Raw genomic sequence first — 22,902 nt, forward strand, 5'->3', positions numbered from 1 at the left:
ACGCTGCCTTAGCGGCATCAATGATTGGACCAAAACCCTTCTGTGGCATTTCTCGAAAAAAGCTTGTGCTCCTCTATTGTGTCATGGGCCAATGAAAAGCACAGAAAATTTTGGGTAAATACTTCCCTTCTTAGGGTAAGCAAGCTCATTCTGTTTTGGCCTTCCAAATGGGTTGCCTCTGACTTCTTGAGGCTAGACAGGCGAAGAATTAAATTAAGCTCTCTGACACTAGAAGGATAACTCTAGGACTCTTAGAATAACTCAGACGTGCAAATAGGAGTACCCCAAGGATCATTACTTGGCCCAGTCCTCTTCCTCCTTCTCACAAATGACCTACCTAGTTGGATTGGGGCGCAGATGACACGGTTCTCACATTTGCGAACAGAACAATGGAAAATCTGGAAGAGAAAACCAACACACAACTCCAGAGAGTAAAGCAATACTGTGCCTCCAATGACCTTGTTCTAAACGAAAGCAAAACCGTTCAAATGACTTTCACCACCAAACGCAACAACACAGACATTACAATACCGGGTGTACAAACACAAAATATCAGCATAAAATATTCAAACTGGACCAGGCTGACCATGATCATTGGACCTGTAATAAATGAGTGGCTTAAACAACGGTTTCTCTTATAGTCAGCTAAGTTAGACTAAGAATTTCCCTTCATTCTACACTCGTCTTTCTCTCATATATAGATTATAATGTGCCCAGTGGCGCTTCCATCTGACTTGATAAGAATAATAACATCACAAGCAGTATTTTCTTGGATCTTGTTACGTTCCTGTAAAATATCTCAATAATCATACCTTGGTTACATTTTTACTAACGTCTTATTTGTACAGGAATCTTTTATAATTCATGACAAACTGAAAATAGTCTGTTTAAAAATCATTAAAATCGTCTCTAAAATTAATAACTAACCGTGAGTAGATGTGGAGTGCAATTATTTGAACTACTGAAATTATAAAACAAAGATGAATAAGTAAATTAAAAAGTGTAAGTAAAAACATGCAGCGAGTTAAAAAATATTTGGAATTGCAAAAGGCTTTGATTAAATTGACTTTCTTCATACATGAGTTTTAAAAAGAGTATATAATCTAAAAATGTTTGATTAAAACTTAATCACATTGTAAAACTTACCCTGTTTATTATTTCATGAACTGTTTTTTTGGAAGACTTCAATTTATCTGTTGGTTTTCACAAAAATGATTGTTCCATTGTAAATCCAAAATAGCAGCAAAGGTCTTAACTGTGTTTTGGAACACTGTAGAAATAAACAGAGTAAAAAATATAATTAAAAGTGAGAAGAACAAAAACAAAATGTCTGACATAGCCTAAATGATCAAAATAATAAGCCAAATAAAGCGTGCCAACAAATAATGTGTTGTGAGAGGTACGAGTTTACAACAAATTAATAAGGAAAAAGAGAAGATTTAGTGATTTGAAAATAGTTCAGATGTGCCAGAAGAGAATGGAGGATTCTCTTAAGAATTTAACTTAAAACCATCGCTTTCTTTTAATACACTGAAACTGTGATAACAAAGGAAATATTTCTTATAGTTATAGATAGTAAAATATTTTGATTTTCTTGAGTGAAAATTAGGTTGTAATTGATTCGACAACCAAATAGTAAGAAACACACTAATATTGAAACGGTTGTTATATGAAACAAAACGTTAATAGTAAAATTTTCTTTCTATCAAATTTCTATTTTAAGGTAATCAAATTTTGTCTTTGATGATTTCTATCAAGACAAGAATCTAAATAAATTAGTTCACAAATTAAAATGAAATATTGTTAAAGATGTGAGGATCTTAAGTCGTATACTTGATCTACATTTATAAAACGTTCTTAGGTTTCATATAACATCTGCTTACATAATTTATCATATGCTAAAACTATAAAATATTTAGATTTGTTAGCAATCTACTAACTTGCTAATGAAGTGACATTTCATTTCCACTTACTCATCTTCCCAAGGACAAACGTCATTGGTTTTCCCAGAGGCTTCTTGAGGTGTGCTTGAGGGTTTCTCTGATGAGTTCTCTGGAGGTTTCTGTGATGTCTCCTGTTTCACGCCCGTTGTAGCCGACACCACTTCCCCCTCCTCCGTCTCCTCCATTCCACCTGGGTTCTCCGCTACGGAACTAACGCTGATGAGTGGCGCCACAGTCGACTGTTTCCGGCCGGGTGGTCCGCTCACCGACTTTTTACGTATTCTCTCAGGAACTTCAACGGGTAGGTTTATGTTGGCCTCGCACGACGTCGAGTCAAACGACCTCTGAGGCGTCACGTCTTCCATGGACGACACAGAGGGCCGAGGACACACGTTTGACGATCGACGCCCCTGGAACCTGTCCTGCACATTACAGTTCTTCCGAAGTCTTTCACTCACTTCGACAGCCACCGCGAGACTGATGTCGGAGGACGAGCTGCCCGAGTCCAGCTGTGTTGAGTTCTTGCGAGACCCGACGTGTCCGAGCGAGTCCCAGGAGCATGCTGCCGTGTCGTCTACCGGATGTAACTTCTGAGACCCTGATGTGTCGTCTGCTACCGCATGTAGCTTCTTGTCTGGGGACCCCGGTGTGTCCCACGGACAAACGTCGTCTCCTCTCTTGTCCTTCTCCACACCCTCGTCTGAGGAACCACCTCCTCCTCCCACGGCCTCCCTGCATCATTAAACAGAACGAGCTATATCAAATTATCTGGACACAATAATCTTTGTGTGAAATAAATCTCAATAAATGCTTACTAATCTGTAGGCTACACTAGAGTCTCGATAAACCAAATTGCAGGCCGATCCTGTTACAGACTACTAATTGTTTAGAAAAGCCGGAAAAACTGTAAATTACATAACAAATATGAAACAATGTATTTTATCACTGCATGGCAAATGTCACGAGATGCTGGCAATACGTGTTCATTTCCTACGATCATAGCCACAATATCCCTGATTATCTAATGCATAACTCGAATAATCATCTCTCATGATCTCATTCTTCTTTCTACACGATAATGCTAAAAGATAGCCAACTGAACGCCACTTATGAAGGATTGACCTTTGGCTGTTTTGCGATTGTTCCAAATTTTCCAGGTTCCATTCAAAATTAAATTTACGTACAATTCCAAGATTCCTGGTTAACTGGACACACTGGTTGGTATTGCAGAACATATAGCTTCGTTTTGAATTGAAATGCAGTAACTTTGTTATGCAAGAGGATGTTTGTATTAGCGAGACTCCAGTGTTTATTAATTATTGGTAATTTTGAACTATTAAGTATAAACTACTCCCATCTACCATACTTCCTCTGCATCCACTAACATCCCTCCTCCATACAGCTGATCGTGCTAAAAACTGTATCCTTACACAGCTTTCAGTAGTAGAATTTGTTTGGGAATTATTTTTAAAATATTTTAATACTTCCAAAGATTGTTTGTAAAGACAGGGGTTGCAAAAATATTCACTGTATTCCCTCAAATTTGACCCTGGATTTAAGTTCAATTAAAATTGGTACATTTTTATGATGCTCAATAAAAACATAATTTCTTACGTCGCCTAACATTCAGGTAAGTACATCAGGTAAGTACTACAGTAAAGCATAACCAGTTCAGATAAGATTACATTTAAGTGTACAGAATGAAATTAGTTAAGCTCGTTTGAAGCTATAAGATATTGCAAGAAATATAGACGAAAAGGTTTGTTTTTTCCTTGATTTAAGGTATACAAAAAATGTTAAACCACAGAATAGGGAACAAGATGTATATTTGGTTGTGAGCAGTCGGAAACAATGTCAGGATACAAACTGAATATTCTTGTTGGTATTCCAAATTAATTACGATTGTTGAATGTATTTTTAAATTTTTAGAAAAAGTCTCATTACTCACTATTAGTCTGCTTCAATTTGTAGCTTTATAAAACTCAATTTTAGAATGAATAACAAATTATTCTCGAATACAAAAACAACCACACACATATCGATGCAAATAAAGGGGACATGAACAGAGCAACAAATAGAGAAAGAAAAAAAATCAACTGTAAAGAAAATATACTGAAGTTTTCTTATGTAGATAATTTAATCAAATAACATACTTATAGGAAAAGGGTTTCACTTAAAAACATGTTTTACTACTGTTTCAAAAGAGCAACATTCCACGAACTTTAACTTTATTTTTTACAGTGTTTAGTTTATTGAATTGACTTTACTTTATACATTTTTACACATTTTTTGCTGTAGAATTTAGACTTATTGTATTAATTCGTTGCTGCTGTTGTTGTTGATTATTTGTAGTATTTGTATCACATCTTGCCTTGATTTTTATTGTTATTTCTTTGTAATGTATCAATGTAATGGGTTTCCCGTTGGAATAAATAAATAAATATATATATAATTTATTTTTGATATTATTCCAATATTATATAGGGTTTCATAAGTATGTTTTTAAAAAGAGCAACGTTTATAACGGTTTGACGAAAAAAAGGGAAATAGTTATAAAATTGTCTAGAAGAAAAAAAAAATCAATGAGCACAAAAGAGGAAACACCACAGGATGAGATCAGATACATCTTTGGAAGAATAATCAAAGGTGAAAGGGGGAAATCAGATGACAAGAAGAAAGAATCAGAGATCAAATTGTTCTAGTAAGTGTCCCTTAATTTCACTGTATTTCTACTCTTAAAACACATCTTATTTAGGAGTCGACCTGTCATTTCTGATTCTCTCTTCTCTTCAACAATAAACAATTGGATACAAAAAGAAAAACTAGTTTCAAAATTACAAGAACTAAATTTGACACAGATAAAGAAGGTCCAAACATTGAATATATAAAATATGTTAAAATATCCTCCCAATAAATTAAAACAATTCCTTTAACAACCACTTAAAAAAATCCAGTTTCCTTAAACAATTTTTGCACATAAAAATCTCGAGAACCATGCTATTTGTAAACGTAACAGTCGGTCATTCACACAACCTGCAAAAGACACATAGAAGGTGTGAACATTTATGCGAAGCTGTGAACTTACAGGTTGGACCATGAACCCTGGGGCAGGTCTCCTCTGAAACACGTACCCTTACCTATGGTTACAGTAAATCCCACAGTCCATTGGAAAACATCGGGCAGTAAACTGGCAAACAAATTACGCTTTTGAAGCTAGCGGACGAGCAAAACCTCTAGTCTACGCTATAAAATAAAACAATTCATAACTAAGTGTGCAAGCTCTTTGTAGTAGATGCAAGTTAAATTTGTTGGGTAAATTGCTGCAAAGTGTTGTGATGTGAGTAAAACCACAGAAAACGTACTACTATAACCCAGAATGCCAACCGCATGGTAAAAAGCATTAAGCGGTTTGAGAGAGCTTTGCCTGTCAATCCGTAGGCAGCGCCACCAGCGTTGCCATGCAATAGAATAGCAACGCTGGTGGCGCTGCCTACGGATTGACAGGCAAAGCTCTCTTAAAACACTTAATGCTTTTTACCATGCGGTTGGCATTCTGGGCTATAGTAGTACGTTTTCTGTGGTAAAACTAATAGAGTCTCAAACCTCATTTTATATCAATAAATCAATCCTAGAGGCAAATTATGTATAAAGTAATATATGAGATTATGTTGACAAGTACAGGTGAATCTTTATAGTAAAGCATGATGAAATGAAATGAAATGAAATGAAATAATATTTTATTTCCCATAAATTATTTACAGACAAGTACATTGTATTTTTTTCTTTTCTTAAATATGAAACAGCAAAATATTACTAACTAGATAACAAAACAAAAATTATATACTGTAGAAATAAGTAAATGAAAGTGTAAAAAAAAAATACATTCTATAAGAAAGGAAAAAGTCTACATAGGCAGGGCCTGTGCGTAGACTGAGTTGCGAAAAGATTAATTTAAATGGGAAGTAAAAAATATATAGGAAAAAATGATTTTGTTTGTGTTGAAAAAAATTATAGACCACTGACTGTATGAGATACAATAGTGTATTTAGGCTACCATACAAATTATTTAAAAAAAACTATAACAAATAATGGTTACTATATAAGCCTAAATAAATAGTATGAATTATAACTACTATTTAAATAGGGTAATGGAAAGACAAAAAGATTTATTCACATAACATAAAGCCAAATGAAACATGAACAAAAATTCTAATAAGAACAACAAACTGACAGCGAGTTGAATTAAAAGTTTAAAAGTGTTAACAAATTTGAAGAAAAAAACATATCATGCTTAGTTGACAAAATTTTTAATGTGTAATTTATTTGTGGTGGATTTGTATAGGGACAAACTGAGTAAATTTTGTTTCTTTATTTTTTCTAAAATAAATTTTACTGGAAATCTTACTAAGATTGCACATAAAAAGTCCAAGAAAATATTAAAAAAAAATAATTGTCTAAAGTTGAAGTAAAAACACACACAAGGCAATCATAACATGTAGATGTAAGAACATTAAGAGTAAAATTAAAATAATATAAGAAACATCTATTCGTAAATTGTAAATAAATTCTGACACAATCCATCAGCCCAGCAGCCATGGAGCAAAGAATACCTAAGTAAAATAATGCTAGCTTTTTCTATCTCTTTCACCGTAGCTGTTACCGGTTAATTTGAAAAAAATATGATCAATGGTTTTTGTAAAACATGCGACTGTTTATCGTTGTACACTATATTGTAATTTGTTTGTAAAGTTTTCCACCCGTTTTCCAGCAAAAAATCTAATAAAGTAGTCTTACACTAAATATTACATACTTACTTACCAAAATGCTAACTTTACCTCTAGGATTACTGAAGCCACTAAAAACTACAGACAATCTAAACTCTGAAGTTGCCTTTCACTCCCAAAATATTAAACTTCGTGAATTATTCTGTAAGAGATAATGCTAAGACACCTAGTACAGGTTTGAAAAATTCTTTTAGATTTGATGCAGTTTTAATTTATTTATCTTTTCATGTTTCTGGAAACGTACAGTCATTATAACGGAACAGAATCAGGATTTAGACTCATCTTTTTTTAAATTATAGTAAATATTGTCGGCTAATAAAGAATCAGGGTGAAAACATCGGTCTCTAAATTATTTCTCAAGAAAATAAAGCAGTGAAAAAAAATTACACTGTATAATAATGTAGCAAGCAATAGAGTTGCTTAAACCATCATGATTTCCAATGGTTACTTTTTGAACAATGATAGGTCTTTATAGTAATTACTTTTAGCATTTTTACAATGACAAGTCAATTATTATCCCAAATCAACTGTGAACTTTTCAACTTAGAATGTAATTTATTTGATGAGGTTAGGTGTACAAATAAATAGATAGGATACCGTACATGATTTTATTTTTTCCTCTTTTTTACCTAGCCCACTACTTTTCCCCACTCTGGATGACAACTGAGTAAAATAAAATTCAGGCAAAGGTTATTTGATTTTTAATTGAATAATAATCTACAGAAAACCGTATGTAGTAGATTCAATTGATTCATGCAAGTAAAATATTATAAATAAAGGATAGCAGATCTGTCTGAATTGGAAAGAGTTCAAACTGACACAAAAACACAAAACTTTAAACTATACACAAAACGTTAGAAAACTTTACTGAGTTGAAGAGTCTATAAATCTTTGTGATTCTTGTGCCAGTTTGAGTTCTTTCCCCAAAAATCTAGACCCTTGTACTCTAGATGTCAGCCTCAAAAAAAAAAAAAAAACTTTACAAAAACGTTTGTTTTAAATTAATAACTATTAATTTACGAAGATCACATAACAGTATGTAAACAGAGAGTATTCATCACTTTGCCAAATTTCAATGTTGTTAATGGCATTGTTTAACCCATCAATAATGCAATAAGTCGCACAAATAACTGTACATCCACGCTAAAGTATTTACAAATAGAACCACAACGGTTTGTTGTGTGCTGAATTGCACATCAAGCGTAAGCTGTTCGTGCAGGTGCAGACAAGTTCGTGTGGGAATGTTGCCTCACCTGTATGGAATATCACTGAGGTTACTTTGGCTGTGGGAGTGGCCCACCCGGTCCCGAGTAATGCCGCTGACGGCCAGCTCGTGCGCCGACCCCGTCAAACTCCTGTCGCTGCCTCGTCTACGGCTCACTGCCGCTTGACTACACGCAGCTGCTGCGGCCGCTTGCAGCCCGCTCAGGTTAGGTGCAGCACTTGTTGAACTCTTCTTTTTTCCAGCGCCTCCGAAGCCAAAAAACCTGGTAAAATAAATTTGTTATTGAGAATAAAAATGTAATTGAGGAAATTGATGGATCATTTATTTGAAGACGAATACGTATTATGATGACGAATTGGTAAAAGCAAGGAAAAGAAAAATATGGTTTGGTTGCAGACCTTTAAACAGATCACAGTCTGCAAATGAATACATGGTTTCTTAGCAGGGCGGTTCTTGGTGTCCCACCAGCAACCTCCACAGTTGGATATTGGGAGTTCTACTACTTCTAATAACTAAAGTGTTTTCTAAGAATATTACAGTTGAAAGGTAGCACTTCAATTACCTTTTCTTGGCAGAGGGCTGGACCCCGGTAGCAAGGAGATTCTTATAGTGGTCAGAGCGTATAAAGCGAGGGTAACAGTCTTTCTTGAGTAGCAGAGTGTACACATGCTCGGCCGCGTAGTCAAACGTCCACCGCGTCGGGTTTTTCATTTCTTGTTGCGTTTTCTCCATAGTTTTACCATCGATGTTGATCTCACAAGGCGCGCCAGGTGCCAGGAACTCCCTGAAAGGTTTAAGGATGAGCTTTATGATCAACCAAAGACGTATACCCTCCAAGGCAATTAAAAATGTATTCAAAACTACAGTAAGCTTGCACTTTTCTTTGGAATTTGTAACAAATTTTACTTCATATGCTTTCAGTTTCAATGAGTCAGGTAGGAGGTACTTACTCGTAAATTTCCTGAACCTTAAGTGGAATTTGGGAATGGGAACTTCTGCGCAAGTCTCTGACGGCCATCCAAAACCGAATGTTCTCATGGCTGTACTCCTTCCGTAGATAATTGGTAAACTCTTGGATTCCTAGATGAAAAATCACGGTATTTGAACTATAATAGTTTTAGTATTTTAAATTATTCATTGATAATATGTAAATTAGTTTTTGAACCAACATCGTGAAAAACTGAACATGATTCTTTTGGTGCTAACAAGATTTAAGTGAAATATTCTAGCAACAAGTAGGTCTAGCACAACACAAACAAAACAGTTGAAACATGAAGTAATAAAACCAGCTGCTACACTATAGCTCTAGTGACTACTACCACAGTAGCACACTTGTACAATATAGAAGACTCCCGCTTATACAATAACGAGTAACTGAGTGATCGGGACGAACAAAATAGAACGCAAACTTAACCTAAAATGTCCTCGCAATAACTATGACTTGAATGTATAGTTAAGCTCTAATAAAGGTTTAAGTAAATGCAGTGAAGATTAGTTTAGACAAAAATATCTAAAAAAAAACACCAAGTTAAACTTTAATTCATTGGTTTATCGGTGACAATATAATATCAATGGTTGGTGTAGTCAGTCAACCACGGCAACTTTATAGTCTGCCCGCAAGATGATGGGCCTTCATTCTAAACATTTTGATCGTCGCTGTATAATGTACATTTAACTTTTTTAATTTTAATTTGTTTGCGATCGTATTTAATCCTCATGTAGATATCGGGAGTCTACTGTAGTAGTTTTAACGAATACCGTAGTTAAAATGATATATCCAACCTGTTTGATCCGACACTAGGTCTTCCATGGAAAGGCCCCACCTCTTCACTCTTTTCTCTGTAGGCACTTCAACACTGTAAAAGATCGAAAGGTTTAGGATAAAATTAAATCAATATAAACATTTAATTGCTTTAAAACTAACTTCAGTGAATTAGCTAAGATACTTGTGTCAAAGATGCTTCTTTTCGTTCATATGATTTCTCTTTAAGACAGATATTTTTTGATGAGAGACATTAATATTTTTCATCAAACAAATTTTTAACTTTGATGTCAGCTTAGGGTTGTTTTGGCTTGGCATATGTTTTGCCAAAGGAAACATCATCAGTTAATGAGTTAATACATCAAACGCTATGACTGCTGTGAGAACTTTAGGTTTGCTAAAGTATTGTCAGTTCAAAAAGACAGAGGTGTTACAAACTTAGCTTTTATACCCAAGAATAAGATTATTCATTAATTGAATACACTACACAGACAATTGATTCAATTGAATATGATTTATTGCAGCTATTCAACTTAAAATTTAAAACATTTTCATACATTTTACAAGTTGAGTAAATTAAAATAGCATCATAAATCAGTCATCAAAACATAAAATTTCATAGTTATTTAATTCTAAACTTGATGTACGGTATACAAACTTTCTCTTGAGTTTTAAGTAATAATACTTACATAGGACTATTAAAATGCCAGAACGCAGTGTCTTCGGAGTGCCACGGATTGGAGGGCTGAGCTCCGGACAACAAAGGGTCGTACTCCAGATAAGTGTCACAATGCTGCATCAGACCTTCCAGAGCCTGCGACACCTTCATGCGCGACCGACTCATACAACCCCGCAGAAACTCCACCTACACAGAGAGTGAACCGATTGTTGCATTCCAACTGGCGTCTCACTGACTACAAGTACTAAAGTAGCACACTTGACTCCTGGTACAGTAAATTAAATCTTAGCCACATGGGCCTCCAGTTGGTTCATGACCCCATCACATTTATATAAGACCAGCTGTAGCCTATTAAAAATACCCCCGCCGCAGCAAACCTGCAGACTAAGCGAATTTCCATTCGACTGATTGGATTTACACTGAAACGTCTACTTAAAAATATAACATTTATTCTTGATTTAAATAGAATTAGTTTAACAAGTACTTTGGTTTGCTGCATCAGGGAGGGTAAAACAGTTTTTTTTTGTAAAATGTGAATAGTTAGTAAGAAATAAAAACATTTTCCAAATTTTATCAAAATATGTTCACAAACAAGCAAACTACAACAGCTTACTTATTCTCCATAAGAATAACATGGGAATTTTAAATTTACGATTTTTTGGAATTTTCTCCGTAACCATTAGGCGCATAATAACGCTTCAATATACTAAATTATTTGTTTTTTTAAGCTCTACAAAATGGTTTGGAAAGAAATTGCTAAATTTTATGTTTTTTGGGTCAAAAATGGGAAAAACCTATTTTTACCCCATAAAACCCCCCGTAAACCCCCGTTCCCATGGTCCGATCATGCTGGATCGCGAACTCGTTCGAATAAACGTACGTTTACACGTTTGTACCAAATTTCATCAAAATCGGATCATTTTTGCTCGAGTTATCGTGCTGACGGACACATATATATATATATATATGAATTTGAACGGATGGTGTTTTTGGCCTCTAGGGACCTCAAAACGAAAAAAAAAATCGGTCCCGCGTCCAGGTCTTACCATGAGTACTACGGTAATAGCTTATTCCCTATATGGGAAATTCGCTAAAAAACCAAAAAAACTTTGTTGAATGAGCTACGTACAGAATGCGCCACAGTATAAAATTATATTTTCTGCATTAGTTTTTGTTACTGTATAGTTGATTTGTAAAATAAATGCTGTAGCTTACAACAAGGTATCAGTTTGACTTGGTTAAAAAGCCAACGTATTGGTCAGAAATCAGTCATTTACATCAGTCACTCTTGTACACAACGACCTTTTTGACAAAAAATTGTAACTACTCTTTAACTGATAATAGCATAGATAAACAGACTCCATTAGTTAGTAGATTTCTCATCCATGGAACAGCTGAAACCAATTTTATTGTTAGTTCTGTCTGGTGCACTATAAAGGTTGTGTTTTGTTTACAATTTTTTTCTTGTTATTTTTAGTAATTTAAAACCTCGTTTAACCAAATAAAACAACCTAATTATAAACAATAGTGATAACCGATAACCCTCTAGTCCTTTGTTTGAAGTTCATTGTTGGTGATGGTGAGTTAATGTTGTTCAAAGGTTTATTGTGGACATTTTCCATCACGAATATAAAAAACAATACACAACGTTTCGGGATCTGGAATCTGATCCCGTCCTCAGGTGAAAAAAACTTAACTAACACATTACAACTAACAATACACAAACGCCCAACCTAAGTTGGAATACACTACAGAGGACTTGAGGGGATGACTTGACTGCTATACAGTGCATATTTTTTGACTACTACCCTCTGTAGTGTATTCCAACTTAGGTTGGGCGTTTGTGTATTGTTAGTTGTAATGTGTTAGTTAAGTTTTTTTACCTGAGGATGGGATCAGATTCCAGATCCCGAAACGTTGTGTATTGTTTTTTACATTCGTGATGGAAAATGTCCGCAATAAACCTTTGAACAACAACCCTCTAGTGATATAACCAAACAGTAAAGCACAAAATCACTGAAACTAACTCTAAAATAACAGAAACCAAATTTTGTCTACTCTAGTGATCAGTGTCACTGGACATGAACTAGACACGAAAAACAAGCTTCAAAATTTACAATGGGATGAGAAGTTTACTTGTGTTGGTTAGTCTATGATAGTTATAGCTTCTTGACAACAGTGGGATGACGATTGAGTTCTGTCAAGGTAAAGTCAAATTTTAGCCACATGGACCTTGTGTCCGTAGAAGTTTTTAAGCATAGCAAAGGGTGAACTGCACAATAAACTGTATGTTTAAAATATTAGTGATGACACAGGGTTGCTGTTGTGATCCATGAGGAACAAAAGTATAATCGTTAACGATGACGGACTCAGCACAACTCCAATACCACCTGTGATTGTGTGCTACGATCGGTGACAAATTTGTTGTTAATGTATACGTGTCCATGTGATTAAACTTTTTTTTGTCTCATGAACAATGTGTTGAACTAATCTCAAGAGGACGACAAGGTTTAAAACAGAACTTTAATGTTTTGAAACTAGACACCTGAGACTACGTCAAGGATGTTAAGGTATGTAACCTGTTAGTTACATGTTCCAATCAATCCTGGTGGCAATGATAAATAAACTAAATGACAGTTCAACAGTCCTACCTCTCTGCGGACGTCTGTGCTAGTCCGACGTCGCCTCGACCCCGAGCCCCCGCGGTTGCAGACGGGGACCGGCTCCAAGGAAGAGGTGAAGCCTGGCGGGGGCCGATGGATCCGCCAGTATGCTCGCTCTTGACTGTCCGACACTATCTTGTCTCCTTTCTTTCTCTCTTTTGCCAGACGCACCTAAAATCAGACCGATCAGTATTTCTTTCCTATTAAGTAAAACAACTAAAATTCTTTAGCTATGAAATACTTTCTCGCTGTGTTCCAGTGTGGTATCTCAGAGGACATAGAAATCAGAAGGTGCGTGTTGTGGACTTGAGAAGACTCAAACTCTTTTTATCTTGGCTAAAATCATCTAAATTTATACTCCCTGGTGTGGAGTACTACGACTATGCACAGTGCTATCATAATTAGACCAATTCGTTAATACCAAGATTTAATGGTAAGATGGTCAAGTGGAGGGGATAGATTTCTTCCCCTACAACCGCTTAAATTTTGTGAACAGAGTATAGTTTTTCACTTTAATTAGGACTGTAATAATCTAAAGTGAAACTTTGACCAGCTGTCCTCACAATCAGTTAAATAATGGTTCTAGCTAAATAAACAGCTGATTTTAGTCAGTAACAAAGCTTATAGGTCATCTAGTCGCTCTTCAATCGCAATTCAGCTTAAAACACAATGTGTATCACCACCCCTTAATGAACTAATCAACTACCTAATTAGGTTTCTAAGAAAAAATCCCAATATGAATTAAATTAGACTTAATCATTTAGTATAGATTTGGCTGACTTTTCTCAGTACTCCACTAGCGAGATATAGATCTGAACTCTGATGGTAAGCACCATAATTACTCATCTACCAAATCTCGTTATTGCCAAAAACTTATAGGCTTTTAACTCATGTATGATGCTATTTTTAATACTGATAACTAAGTCTTAACTAAGTCTTTGCTGGAATCGACAGCTTCATATTATTGCATTCATTTCTTATTTGAGTCAGGTAACAAAATACTTAGTTAAACATAGTAATTCTAAATGAGGGTGGAAGTAATGAAAAGACAATCCAAAAGTAATATTAAAATTCAAACTTGCGGGTTTCATTATTTTAATGGCTGCATAATCACCTGTTCTTCTGCTTGCATAGAAATGAAGTCCCATTTGTTTTGAAGAGTCTTTTTGAGGGATCCAAGAGCTTCCTAAAACAATAATAAAAACAAATAATCACCTTTATTTCCAGATAACTGAGACATAATTTGAAATGTAAACTTCGGGAGTGTTTATTAAACTCCACTCACATTTAAAATAAAATATTTAGTTTGAAAGAAAACTTTCTTTTGGGACTTTCCCGCTCTAGGGTGAAAAAATCCAAAAAATACCGCTGCATAGTATGGTTTTAGCGATCTCTGTTTCCTTTGTTGCAGATCACAATGGTTTGAGTATATACCTGCTAGAATTGAGTACCGGTACCTCTAATTTTATACATCAAGCGCTGGCTGATTTTTAAATTTACAACTTGTTAGTTGTTATGACTGTTCACATGATCGTTTACTATTTAACTCACAGTTTCATACTCCTCCAAGCCATGGCGCTGTTTGTTGCGTAGTGTACGTTTGCACAGGTAGATTGCGTACTCTACGTTGTCCGGACTTCTATGTTGCCAAGGCCAGTAGTAAGGAGTCTGCAACAACGTCAAAACATCAGCTTGACATCAACAACAACGACAAAACATCAGTCATTAATTTCTTTTGGAGGTTGACAGCCTCTTTTATAAGCCTGTCCACATAGGCATCAGATCTGTGTGTGGAGACAACGTATCCAGCAAAGCAAGGGGTGAACAGGTACAGTACAATAAGGGTGGACTGTACTGATAAAATGTAGTATCAAACTTTAGTTTTATTCACCAAATGATTGTTTTACAGGAAACCACAATAATCTTTGAAAATTTAAAGGCTACTGCATTATTTGTTATTTGTTATGCTTCCAAAACAAGTTCTGAATACAATTAAAATACACAAGTCCTCCTCGTAGTTTACTAAATAGTCAATCAAAATTACAAAGCTAGCAAACAAAGTGTGATTTTGACATTTCAAACAATTTCAATAGTCAAATCAAATCCATGTTGCAAAGCTGAATCAAACAACCAATATCATCATTGTGTTCATACCTTGAAATTGTATCTGAGGTAATAACTATAACCAAGCTTACGCTAACAATACTGATTGAATCTGAACATTGGAATTGTACCTAATTAAAATGTGTTTTTAACTTTGTTCGACCAAATTAAATTTTGTGTGTGATCGTGTTTGGCTAAGAGATAGATTTATATTTCATAAAATTTATTAAAAACATTTTAATGTAGGAATAACTTATATTGAATACAAGTTACTTTTAATAAAAAAACTAATTGTAGTACTAATAAATAAGATTTATCTTAAAAATCTCTAAAGTGACGATAAAATTCATCTTGTTATCAAGTTATACTTTACAAAATTTTCCTTATTATAAAATTCTGTTGCTATTACATTGGTCTGGATTTTATCATTCACAAAAATGCAAGGGCATTTCAAAATGTATCTCGCTATTAAAATGTTCTTCTTGCCAATCGAGGTTGCTGTGTACTGTACGATGATAATTAATTAACGTATGACGCAAATTAAGTTGTTTTCATAAGTATAGTATTTGTATACTATATACTCTTGTTTTCTCTTTACTGTATTCTATATACTACTAGCTGTACTCGCGGGCTTTGCCCCGTTTAGCTTCTTAATTTTCAAGATGAGCTCGTTCGCATGGCTCAATCACGTCCTGGTTGAAGTTCGTTCGCATGGCTCAATCACGTCCTGGTTGAAGTTCGTTCGCTACGCTCACTCACCTTTAGGTTGGAGCTCGTTCGCTGCGCTCACTTGCCTTCAGGTTACCTCGTTCGCTACGCTAACTCGCCTCCACGTTGAAGTTCGTTCGCTACACTCACACACCTTTTGGTTGCAAATTAGCTGTTGTCATAAATAAAAATAAAAAAAATAGTGCTGCAGTGTTGGTAATCCTTGTAAATTTAATGCTATTGAACATCATCGAACAGAACCAACTTGTTTAATTGAAACAGCTGTTAAGATTCATTAATTCCTTTCTAATATGACAAATCATAAGGTTAACATAGGAAACTCCAGAGCCACTGGGGCGGAGCCCGAAAGCCCGATCAGAATAAAAACTACTTAGTTTTCCTATTTAATGCCCAAAGAATCGGTGTACCGAATTTCAGCCTCCTAGGTAAATGGGAAGTGGGAGAATTAGTGATGAGTGAGTGAGTGAGTGTGTCAGTGAGGGCTTTGCCTTTTATATATTTAGACTAGCTGTACCCGCGGGCTTTGCCCCGTTTAACTTCTTAATTTTCAAGATGAGCTCGTTCGCATGGCTGAATTACGTCCTGGTTGAAGTTCGTTCGCTACGCTCACTCACCTTTAGGTTGGAGCTAGTTCGCTGCGCTCACTTGCCTTCAGGTTAGCTCGTTCGCTACGCTAACTCGCCTCCAGGTTGAAGTTCGTTCGCTACGCTCACTCACCTTTTGGTTGCAAATTAGCTGTTGTCATAAATTAAAAAAAATAATAGTGCTGCACCCTGTTGGTAATCCTTGTAACTTTAATGCTATTGAACATCATAGAACAGAACCAACTTGTTTAATTGAAACAGCTGATAAGATTCATTAATTCCTTTTAAATATGAAAAATCATAAGGTTAACATGGGGAACTCGAGAGCCACTGGGGCGGAGCCCGAGGGTCCGATCAGAATAAAAACAACTTAGTTTTCCTATTTAATACCTAAAGAATCGGTGTGCCAAATTTCAGCCTCCTAGGTAAATGGGAAGTGGGAGAATTAGTGATGAGTGAGTGAGTGAGTGAGTCAGTGAGGGCTTTGCCTTTTATAAGTATAGATATTTTCCCAACTGTATTCTACAATTTGACAAAAGATTAGTCGTTTGAGCTCAAAATTGTCAACATCAGGGTTTACAACACATGTTTTAAATAAAAGCTTACGACAATCCAACAAACGCCAGTTTTTTTTTGGAATCAACAAGCTTTTAGCAAATGACTTGTTCAATAGTTCTTGATTTTAAACATTTTGTTGCAAACTCTAGTATAAACGTGGTTTAAGAGTTTCTTTTTTTAGAGTTCCAGAATGTAAGTTGTGTCTAACATATTACAAGAACCTTTAAGAATTTGAGTCAATAATTTCTATTTGTGATAAGGCCAGTGTTAAGCTTCTAGCTACAGAATGTTTATCTGGAATGTAAGAATGAGGCGAAGATTATGTCTAGGTTGGACAAAAGATGACATTCGCAGTGTGAACCACTCTGTGGATTGCGGCTCAACCAGAGCGTGAAGCGAAGATGAAATGTCACAGCTCGGGGGTCAGTTATGGAAACGGTGTTTTCAACAATTCTGATTGAAAATAAAACCCTTTAGGAATTCAGTTTTCATAGTTTCAAACGAAAACAATATAATACTTTTTATTTTAGATGATCCCAGTATTCTTACCTTTTGTGTCAACGTTTTTTTTTAATATCTGAGCTATTACAATTCACATTTTAAAACTGTTATATATAAAGCAAGTTGATCAGCATCACTGGACTTTTGAAAGGATATTCTGGGAATCAATCAAAAGCTAGGAGGAAAAAACCCTGAAGGAACTTGCCTTTTGACTTACTACTCGTCTCTACGCTATATCATAAGCTTTAAAATGACCACTCAATGGTGAAAATCTGATCAATAAAGGAAACCTGATTAACTACTTGAACATAAGATTTTTACTGTGTATAAAAGTGTTTATAATGTAAGTAATTTGAAAAAATACTTTGAGAAAATTACAAAATCTGTATTTATTTTTTCAACGCACATTATTGAAATCTATATAAATAAAATTAGAGTTTTGTCTGTACATTGCTTAGAATAATGAACTTTTTGGTTATTTTTACATTTCATAGGTCAGAGAAACCGAATCAAACCTTATCTCAATTTCTGTCTGTCTGTCTGTCTGTCTGTCTATCTGTCATTCTCTTGGTAACGCTAAAATACGCACTTTATTACAACTACTCCTCAATAACTATAGCACTGTCCCGCCTGAATAAACTTATTTTCCAAATACTATACATATATGAGATGGTTTTAGACGTATTTCATCGAATATGAGACAGTTAGATATTTAACAGTAAACCCTTGAAAATCAAGTTTTTGTCGATTTTTGACGTGGAATTTCTGGAAGCCCATGTTAACCTTATGAGAAATGAAATTATTGAATCTTAACAGCTGTTTCAATTAAACAAGTTGGTTCTGTTCTGTGATGTTCAATAGCATTAAAGTTACAAGGATTACCAACAGGGTGCAGCACTAGCACTATTATTTCTTTTACATTTATGACAACAGCTAATTTGCAACCTGGAGGCGAGTGAGCGTAGCGAACGAGCTAACCTGAAGGCAAGTGAGCGTAGCGAACGAGCTAACCTGAAGGAAAGTGAGCGCAGCGAACGAGCTCCAACATACAGGTGAGTGAGCGTAGCGAACGAACTTCAACCAGGACGTGATTGAGCCATGCAAACGAGATCAGATAGTAAAAATAAAAGTAAGCCTACCGTTATAGGATCGACCGGCAGACACAGAGGTAATTTAACCTTTTATTGATTGTCATACCGATCCGGAACAACAAAAAACAACATAAAATGAAGCTATGTATAATAGTTTGGCCAGCATATCTTAAAATATGCAAACCAACTGCTGTTCTTTATATAAGAAGGTTTCAACTGAATATTATAAGATCCCCGTGCGTAGAACGGGTACACAGCTAGTTACAATTATAATTCGTTATCATTGGCAACACAAGAAAGGTCTTCTACATTAGTAAAAGATTATAGGATTTTCTTAAATCATAGACTAAATTCTGGCAGCTGGTGTCTATAGAAAACAGAATTTATTGGTACTCATCAATAACGTGTAAAGACATCTACCGATCAGTCACCTTCCTCAAAAGGAGGTGATTGGTGGACAGAAGGCATTTAGGTAAATGGTAGGTGCTCTGCCATTTATGATATCTGAATAAAACAACTTATTGTGGTGTGAAATAATTCAACAAATCTGTATAAAGCAGTTTCAGACTTTGGCCTGCATCTTTAAACTGCAAATGAAGTCCAAATGACTGTGTTAAGTCAGAAATGAGGAAATAACATTACATTTAACTTCATCACAATACTCTATGATGCATATGATTTATACAGCTCAGTAATTATTTTCAGGTTTATGTAGATTGCCAATATACATCAGGGCTTAAGTGCTAAGACTTCTAATGAGGTTTAATGTCGGATTGATTGTATTCAATCAATCTGAGCTGGCTGACACTTTGACTGATCTGTCTTATAAATTACAGCTTTGCGCTTTCAATCGAGATCTCGTTCAAAAGGTAATGATTTCTCGTTAGTTTACATCATATATTTAGACTAAAAGCTTTACCAATATTTCTGTACTTTAATACTTTTCAATGAAATGGCGACCATACAAAGTAGGTATTTTAACCCAAGTATGAATGGAGATGAGTGTAGGATGAGTGGCTCGATCTTGTAGTCTTGTTAGTGACTAAGGCCGACATTCCTTAGACACAGCTGTTAATTAATAGCCCATGCAGCTAATGGCAACTAAGGGACCTACATTTTATAGTGAAATCCGAACCACATTTTTGCCTTAGTATTAACGAATTAGTCTAATTATCAGGATAGTAGGCCTACTGCGGATAGTTGTAGTACTCAATAGTGCGGATGTTAATCCACACTAGGGAGTATCGTATCCACAGGGCATGCTTATAAATATCCACAATTTTTGACCTCCTAGTAGCTGGATTACAGGACGTCGCCACCGTCTAAGACTTTTTTGTAAGAAAGTCAGATTCTGAGATTGTTATAATTTCATTTTAAATTCTATAGTCTAGTTAAAAACAGCGGCTCACACCCAGGTGTGTAATTTATGCTGTATATGAACGAATGGTGAGTGAAGAATGAAGTGAGACGCGTTACGTAGATTTGTTACTACGCTGTTTGATGACTTCTTTAATAATGTGTGTGTGTGTGTGTGTGTGATGTAAGGCATAGCTGGGTGGCTGAATCTGAATTTCAAAATCGTTTCCATGATTCGAAACCGGACCCAGCTGTTCTTGACTATTAGACTTTTAATAAATGATCCTAGTTAAAGATACAGCTGATCTTATAGCAACAAAGCTATATTCAGTCAACATTCATCTTTACCTTAAAATACACACGGTTTGTCGGTGTTGTAAAAATCTAATTCAAAACAATTAGCTGAATACTACGATACAGACCTGAAACCTGTAGAGGGAACTGTCATCTTTGACTACAAGGTTCTTGGAGTCGCTGACGGGGAAGAAGTAACCGTATTGACAGAGTTGGTTGGCTAGATGGACCGCCTCTACTGCAACAGAAATAGTTACAAGTAACCAAACTACAACAGGAGAAAAGTGGTTAATAAGTCTGAGAGAAGGAGGTTGCTGCTAGTTTGATTTAATTTTCAGTAATGTTATTCATTAAATTTGAGGGGTAAAGCGGGTTCGAGCCTATAGTCTGTTTGCTAAACCCGTACGGCTGGCTCAAGAGTTGACCCTAGTCCTAGTCAAGGTTTTGCCTTCAGTTGGTTTAATTCCTTTTTTGGAGGACTGGTTTTACGTTGATTACTTTATAATTCAGCAATTCTGAGGGCTACTGTTGTGACTTTGAATTAGAGTTCAAGCACACATTTGAAGAAACTCTTTTATTGAAAATTGTTATGATTAACTATAATAAAGTAAAATGTAAACATTGAAAAACAATTATCATCTGTCTTGACCTTATTTGAATTATTAACTAAATCATATGAAGTCAAGATAGACTAAAGGATATGACAGTCTTCCCCACTAATTAAGAACAATCTTTTTCAATCAAATCTGGTAGTCTCTAAATCTTGAGGGCATGTGACGCTTACGCTGTGGTCTGGCGTTGGTATTATCAGCTTGCTCACGATGTGGTATGACATTCTCAGCTTGAGCTCTTTCTGCTGGAGATTGTTCTTCTGGTTGCCTTGGTTCTGGAGCTGCAACTGGATCTGGATTCCTATGTATTTCTGGTCGTCTTGGAATTCTGGGAACATCAAACAACTGCGTTGGTCCGAATGTAACATTTTTCGTTTTTGGACTCTGTACCAGCGTTGGGCGTAGTTGATTGATGTGCCTCTTCAGGATTCTATCAGATGAGTCGAGAACTACGAGATAGTGTCTTTTCCCAAGCCTCTTCTTTACTTGACCAAACTGCCATATGTTTTTATTATTGATGAAAAGTTTGACCTGTACCCTCTCCCCCACATATAGTGAACGTGCAGGTGAAGACTGTGTAGTTGAAGGTTGAGGTTTGTACGGGAAAATGGCATTTAGTCTTATCCTTATTTTTCTGTGCAGGTAGAGTTCCGCCGGGGACTGACCACAAGCTAGCGGTGTTGCTCTGTACCTTTGTAAAATATTTTGAATTTTGGTTTGGATTGGAGTTTGGTCAGTTGAGACTGCTTTCAGGCGATTCTTTAGTGTTTGGATTGATCTCTCGGCTAAACCGTTTGTTGCCGGATGCCCTGGAGCGATGAATTTCTGGAAAATACCGTTTGTTTTGCAGTAATTTTGAAAAATATCACTTTTGAAAATGGTAGCATTATCTGAAACGAGTACTTGAGGATATCCATGACATGAGAAAATTCCTTCTAAAAGATTAATTGTGTTCGCACTAGTAGGTGAGTCTTTGATGATTTTCACCTCCGCCCATTTAGATTTTGCATCAACACACATGAGAAAATATGTATTATCAAGCGGTCCTGCATAGTCGATATGAACCCTTTCCCAATTCTCTTGTGGTGTATCCCAGGGATGTACTGGAACTTTGGGAGGGCTGTGACGTGTGAGAGCACATTTTTCACATCCTTTGACAATACGTTCTATTTCTTTGTCGATACTGGGCCAGTAGACGTAGCGGCGGGCCAGCTGTTTCATTTTTGTTATACCTAGGTGGGTATAATGAAGTTCATTTAAGATTGATGGTCGTAAGCTTCTTGGAATAATTACACGATCTTGGCGAAATAAAATCCCGTCAACCAATGTATATTCTGTTTCATCAGACTTGTTTTTTAGATCTTTTACAATTCTTGATAAGTCTGGATCCTTTTCTGTTTCACTCCTTATTGTTGAAGCGGTTATGTGTTCATCTGACATCTCGAAAATCATTTGTTCGTATACTTGGTTGACTTCATTGGCAATGATTTCATCAACAGTCGAATTTACTTGCTGAAGTGGAGCTCTTGAGAGACAGTCAACATTTTCATTTTCCTTGCCAGGTTTGAATTTTAATGTGTAGTTGAACCCGGATAAGTAAGATGCATATCGGAGTAAACGTCCTGATGTCATTTGAGGGAGTGCTTTGTTGTGCTGGAAAATCCGTGAAATGGGTGCATTGTCAGTTACTAGTGTGAAGTGAGTCCCAAAAAGGTAATAGTAGAAATGTGACACGCCAAAAATAATAGCGAGGCTTTCACGGTCTAATTGACTGTAATTTCTTTCAGAAACTGTAAGAGAACGAGAAGCATATGCAATGGGCTTTTCTTCTCCTTCTGTGACATGACTAAGCACGGCTGCAAGTCCTGTAGGGCTGGCGTCTGTAGTTAGTACTAGAGGGAGAGCCGGATCGAAAGGTACGAGAACTCGATCACTGCAGAGCTCTGATTTGATTTGTAAAAATGCTGCTTCACAGGATGAATTCCATTCCCATTTCATATTTTTCTGTAACAGACGTCG

At 35.8% G+C, this 22,902-nt stretch overlaps 1 protein-coding gene across 5 annotated transcripts in view; it reads right to left on the bottom strand.

Moving 5' to 3' along the window:
• Positions 1 to 22,902, bottom strand: part of LOC128992122 (regulator of G-protein signaling 7-like) — a 119,271-nt gene that overhangs the window by 3,331 nt on the left and 93,038 nt on the right. For 2 of the 5 annotated variants that reach the window (XM_054415553.1, XM_054415561.1), the window contains 11 exons: positions 20,401 to 20,510; positions 14,608 to 14,724; positions 14,171 to 14,242; positions 13,045 to 13,227; positions 10,404 to 10,579; positions 9,735 to 9,808; positions 8,903 to 9,032; positions 8,515 to 8,736; positions 7,981 to 8,214; positions 5,029 to 5,061; positions 1,974 to 2,675 (listed from right to left, as the gene is read on the bottom strand). In XM_054415553.1, coding sequence (XP_054271528.1) covers positions 1,974 to 2,675; positions 5,029 to 5,061; positions 7,981 to 8,214; positions 8,515 to 8,736; positions 8,903 to 9,032; positions 9,735 to 9,808; positions 10,404 to 10,579; positions 13,045 to 13,227; positions 14,171 to 14,242; positions 14,608 to 14,724; positions 20,401 to 20,510 — 2,053 coding nt within the window. Of the gene's footprint in view, positions 1 to 1,146; positions 1,271 to 1,973; positions 2,676 to 5,028; positions 5,062 to 7,980; positions 8,215 to 8,514; positions 8,737 to 8,902; positions 9,033 to 9,734; positions 9,809 to 10,403; positions 10,580 to 13,044; positions 13,228 to 14,170; positions 14,243 to 14,607; positions 14,725 to 20,400; positions 20,511 to 22,902 lie in introns of all 5 variants that reach the window. The other 3 variants (XR_008490697.1, XM_054415568.1, XM_054415577.1) reach the window with 3 other exon arrangements.

This window comes from Macrosteles quadrilineatus, unplaced genomic scaffold, assembly GCF_028750875.1.
Source record: "Macrosteles quadrilineatus isolate MER2022 unplaced genomic scaffold, UCM_ALF_1.0 Scaffold_1__1_contigs__length_201487025, whole genome shotgun sequence".
NCBI lineage: Eukaryota > Metazoa > Arthropoda > Insecta > Hemiptera > Cicadellidae > Macrosteles > Macrosteles quadrilineatus.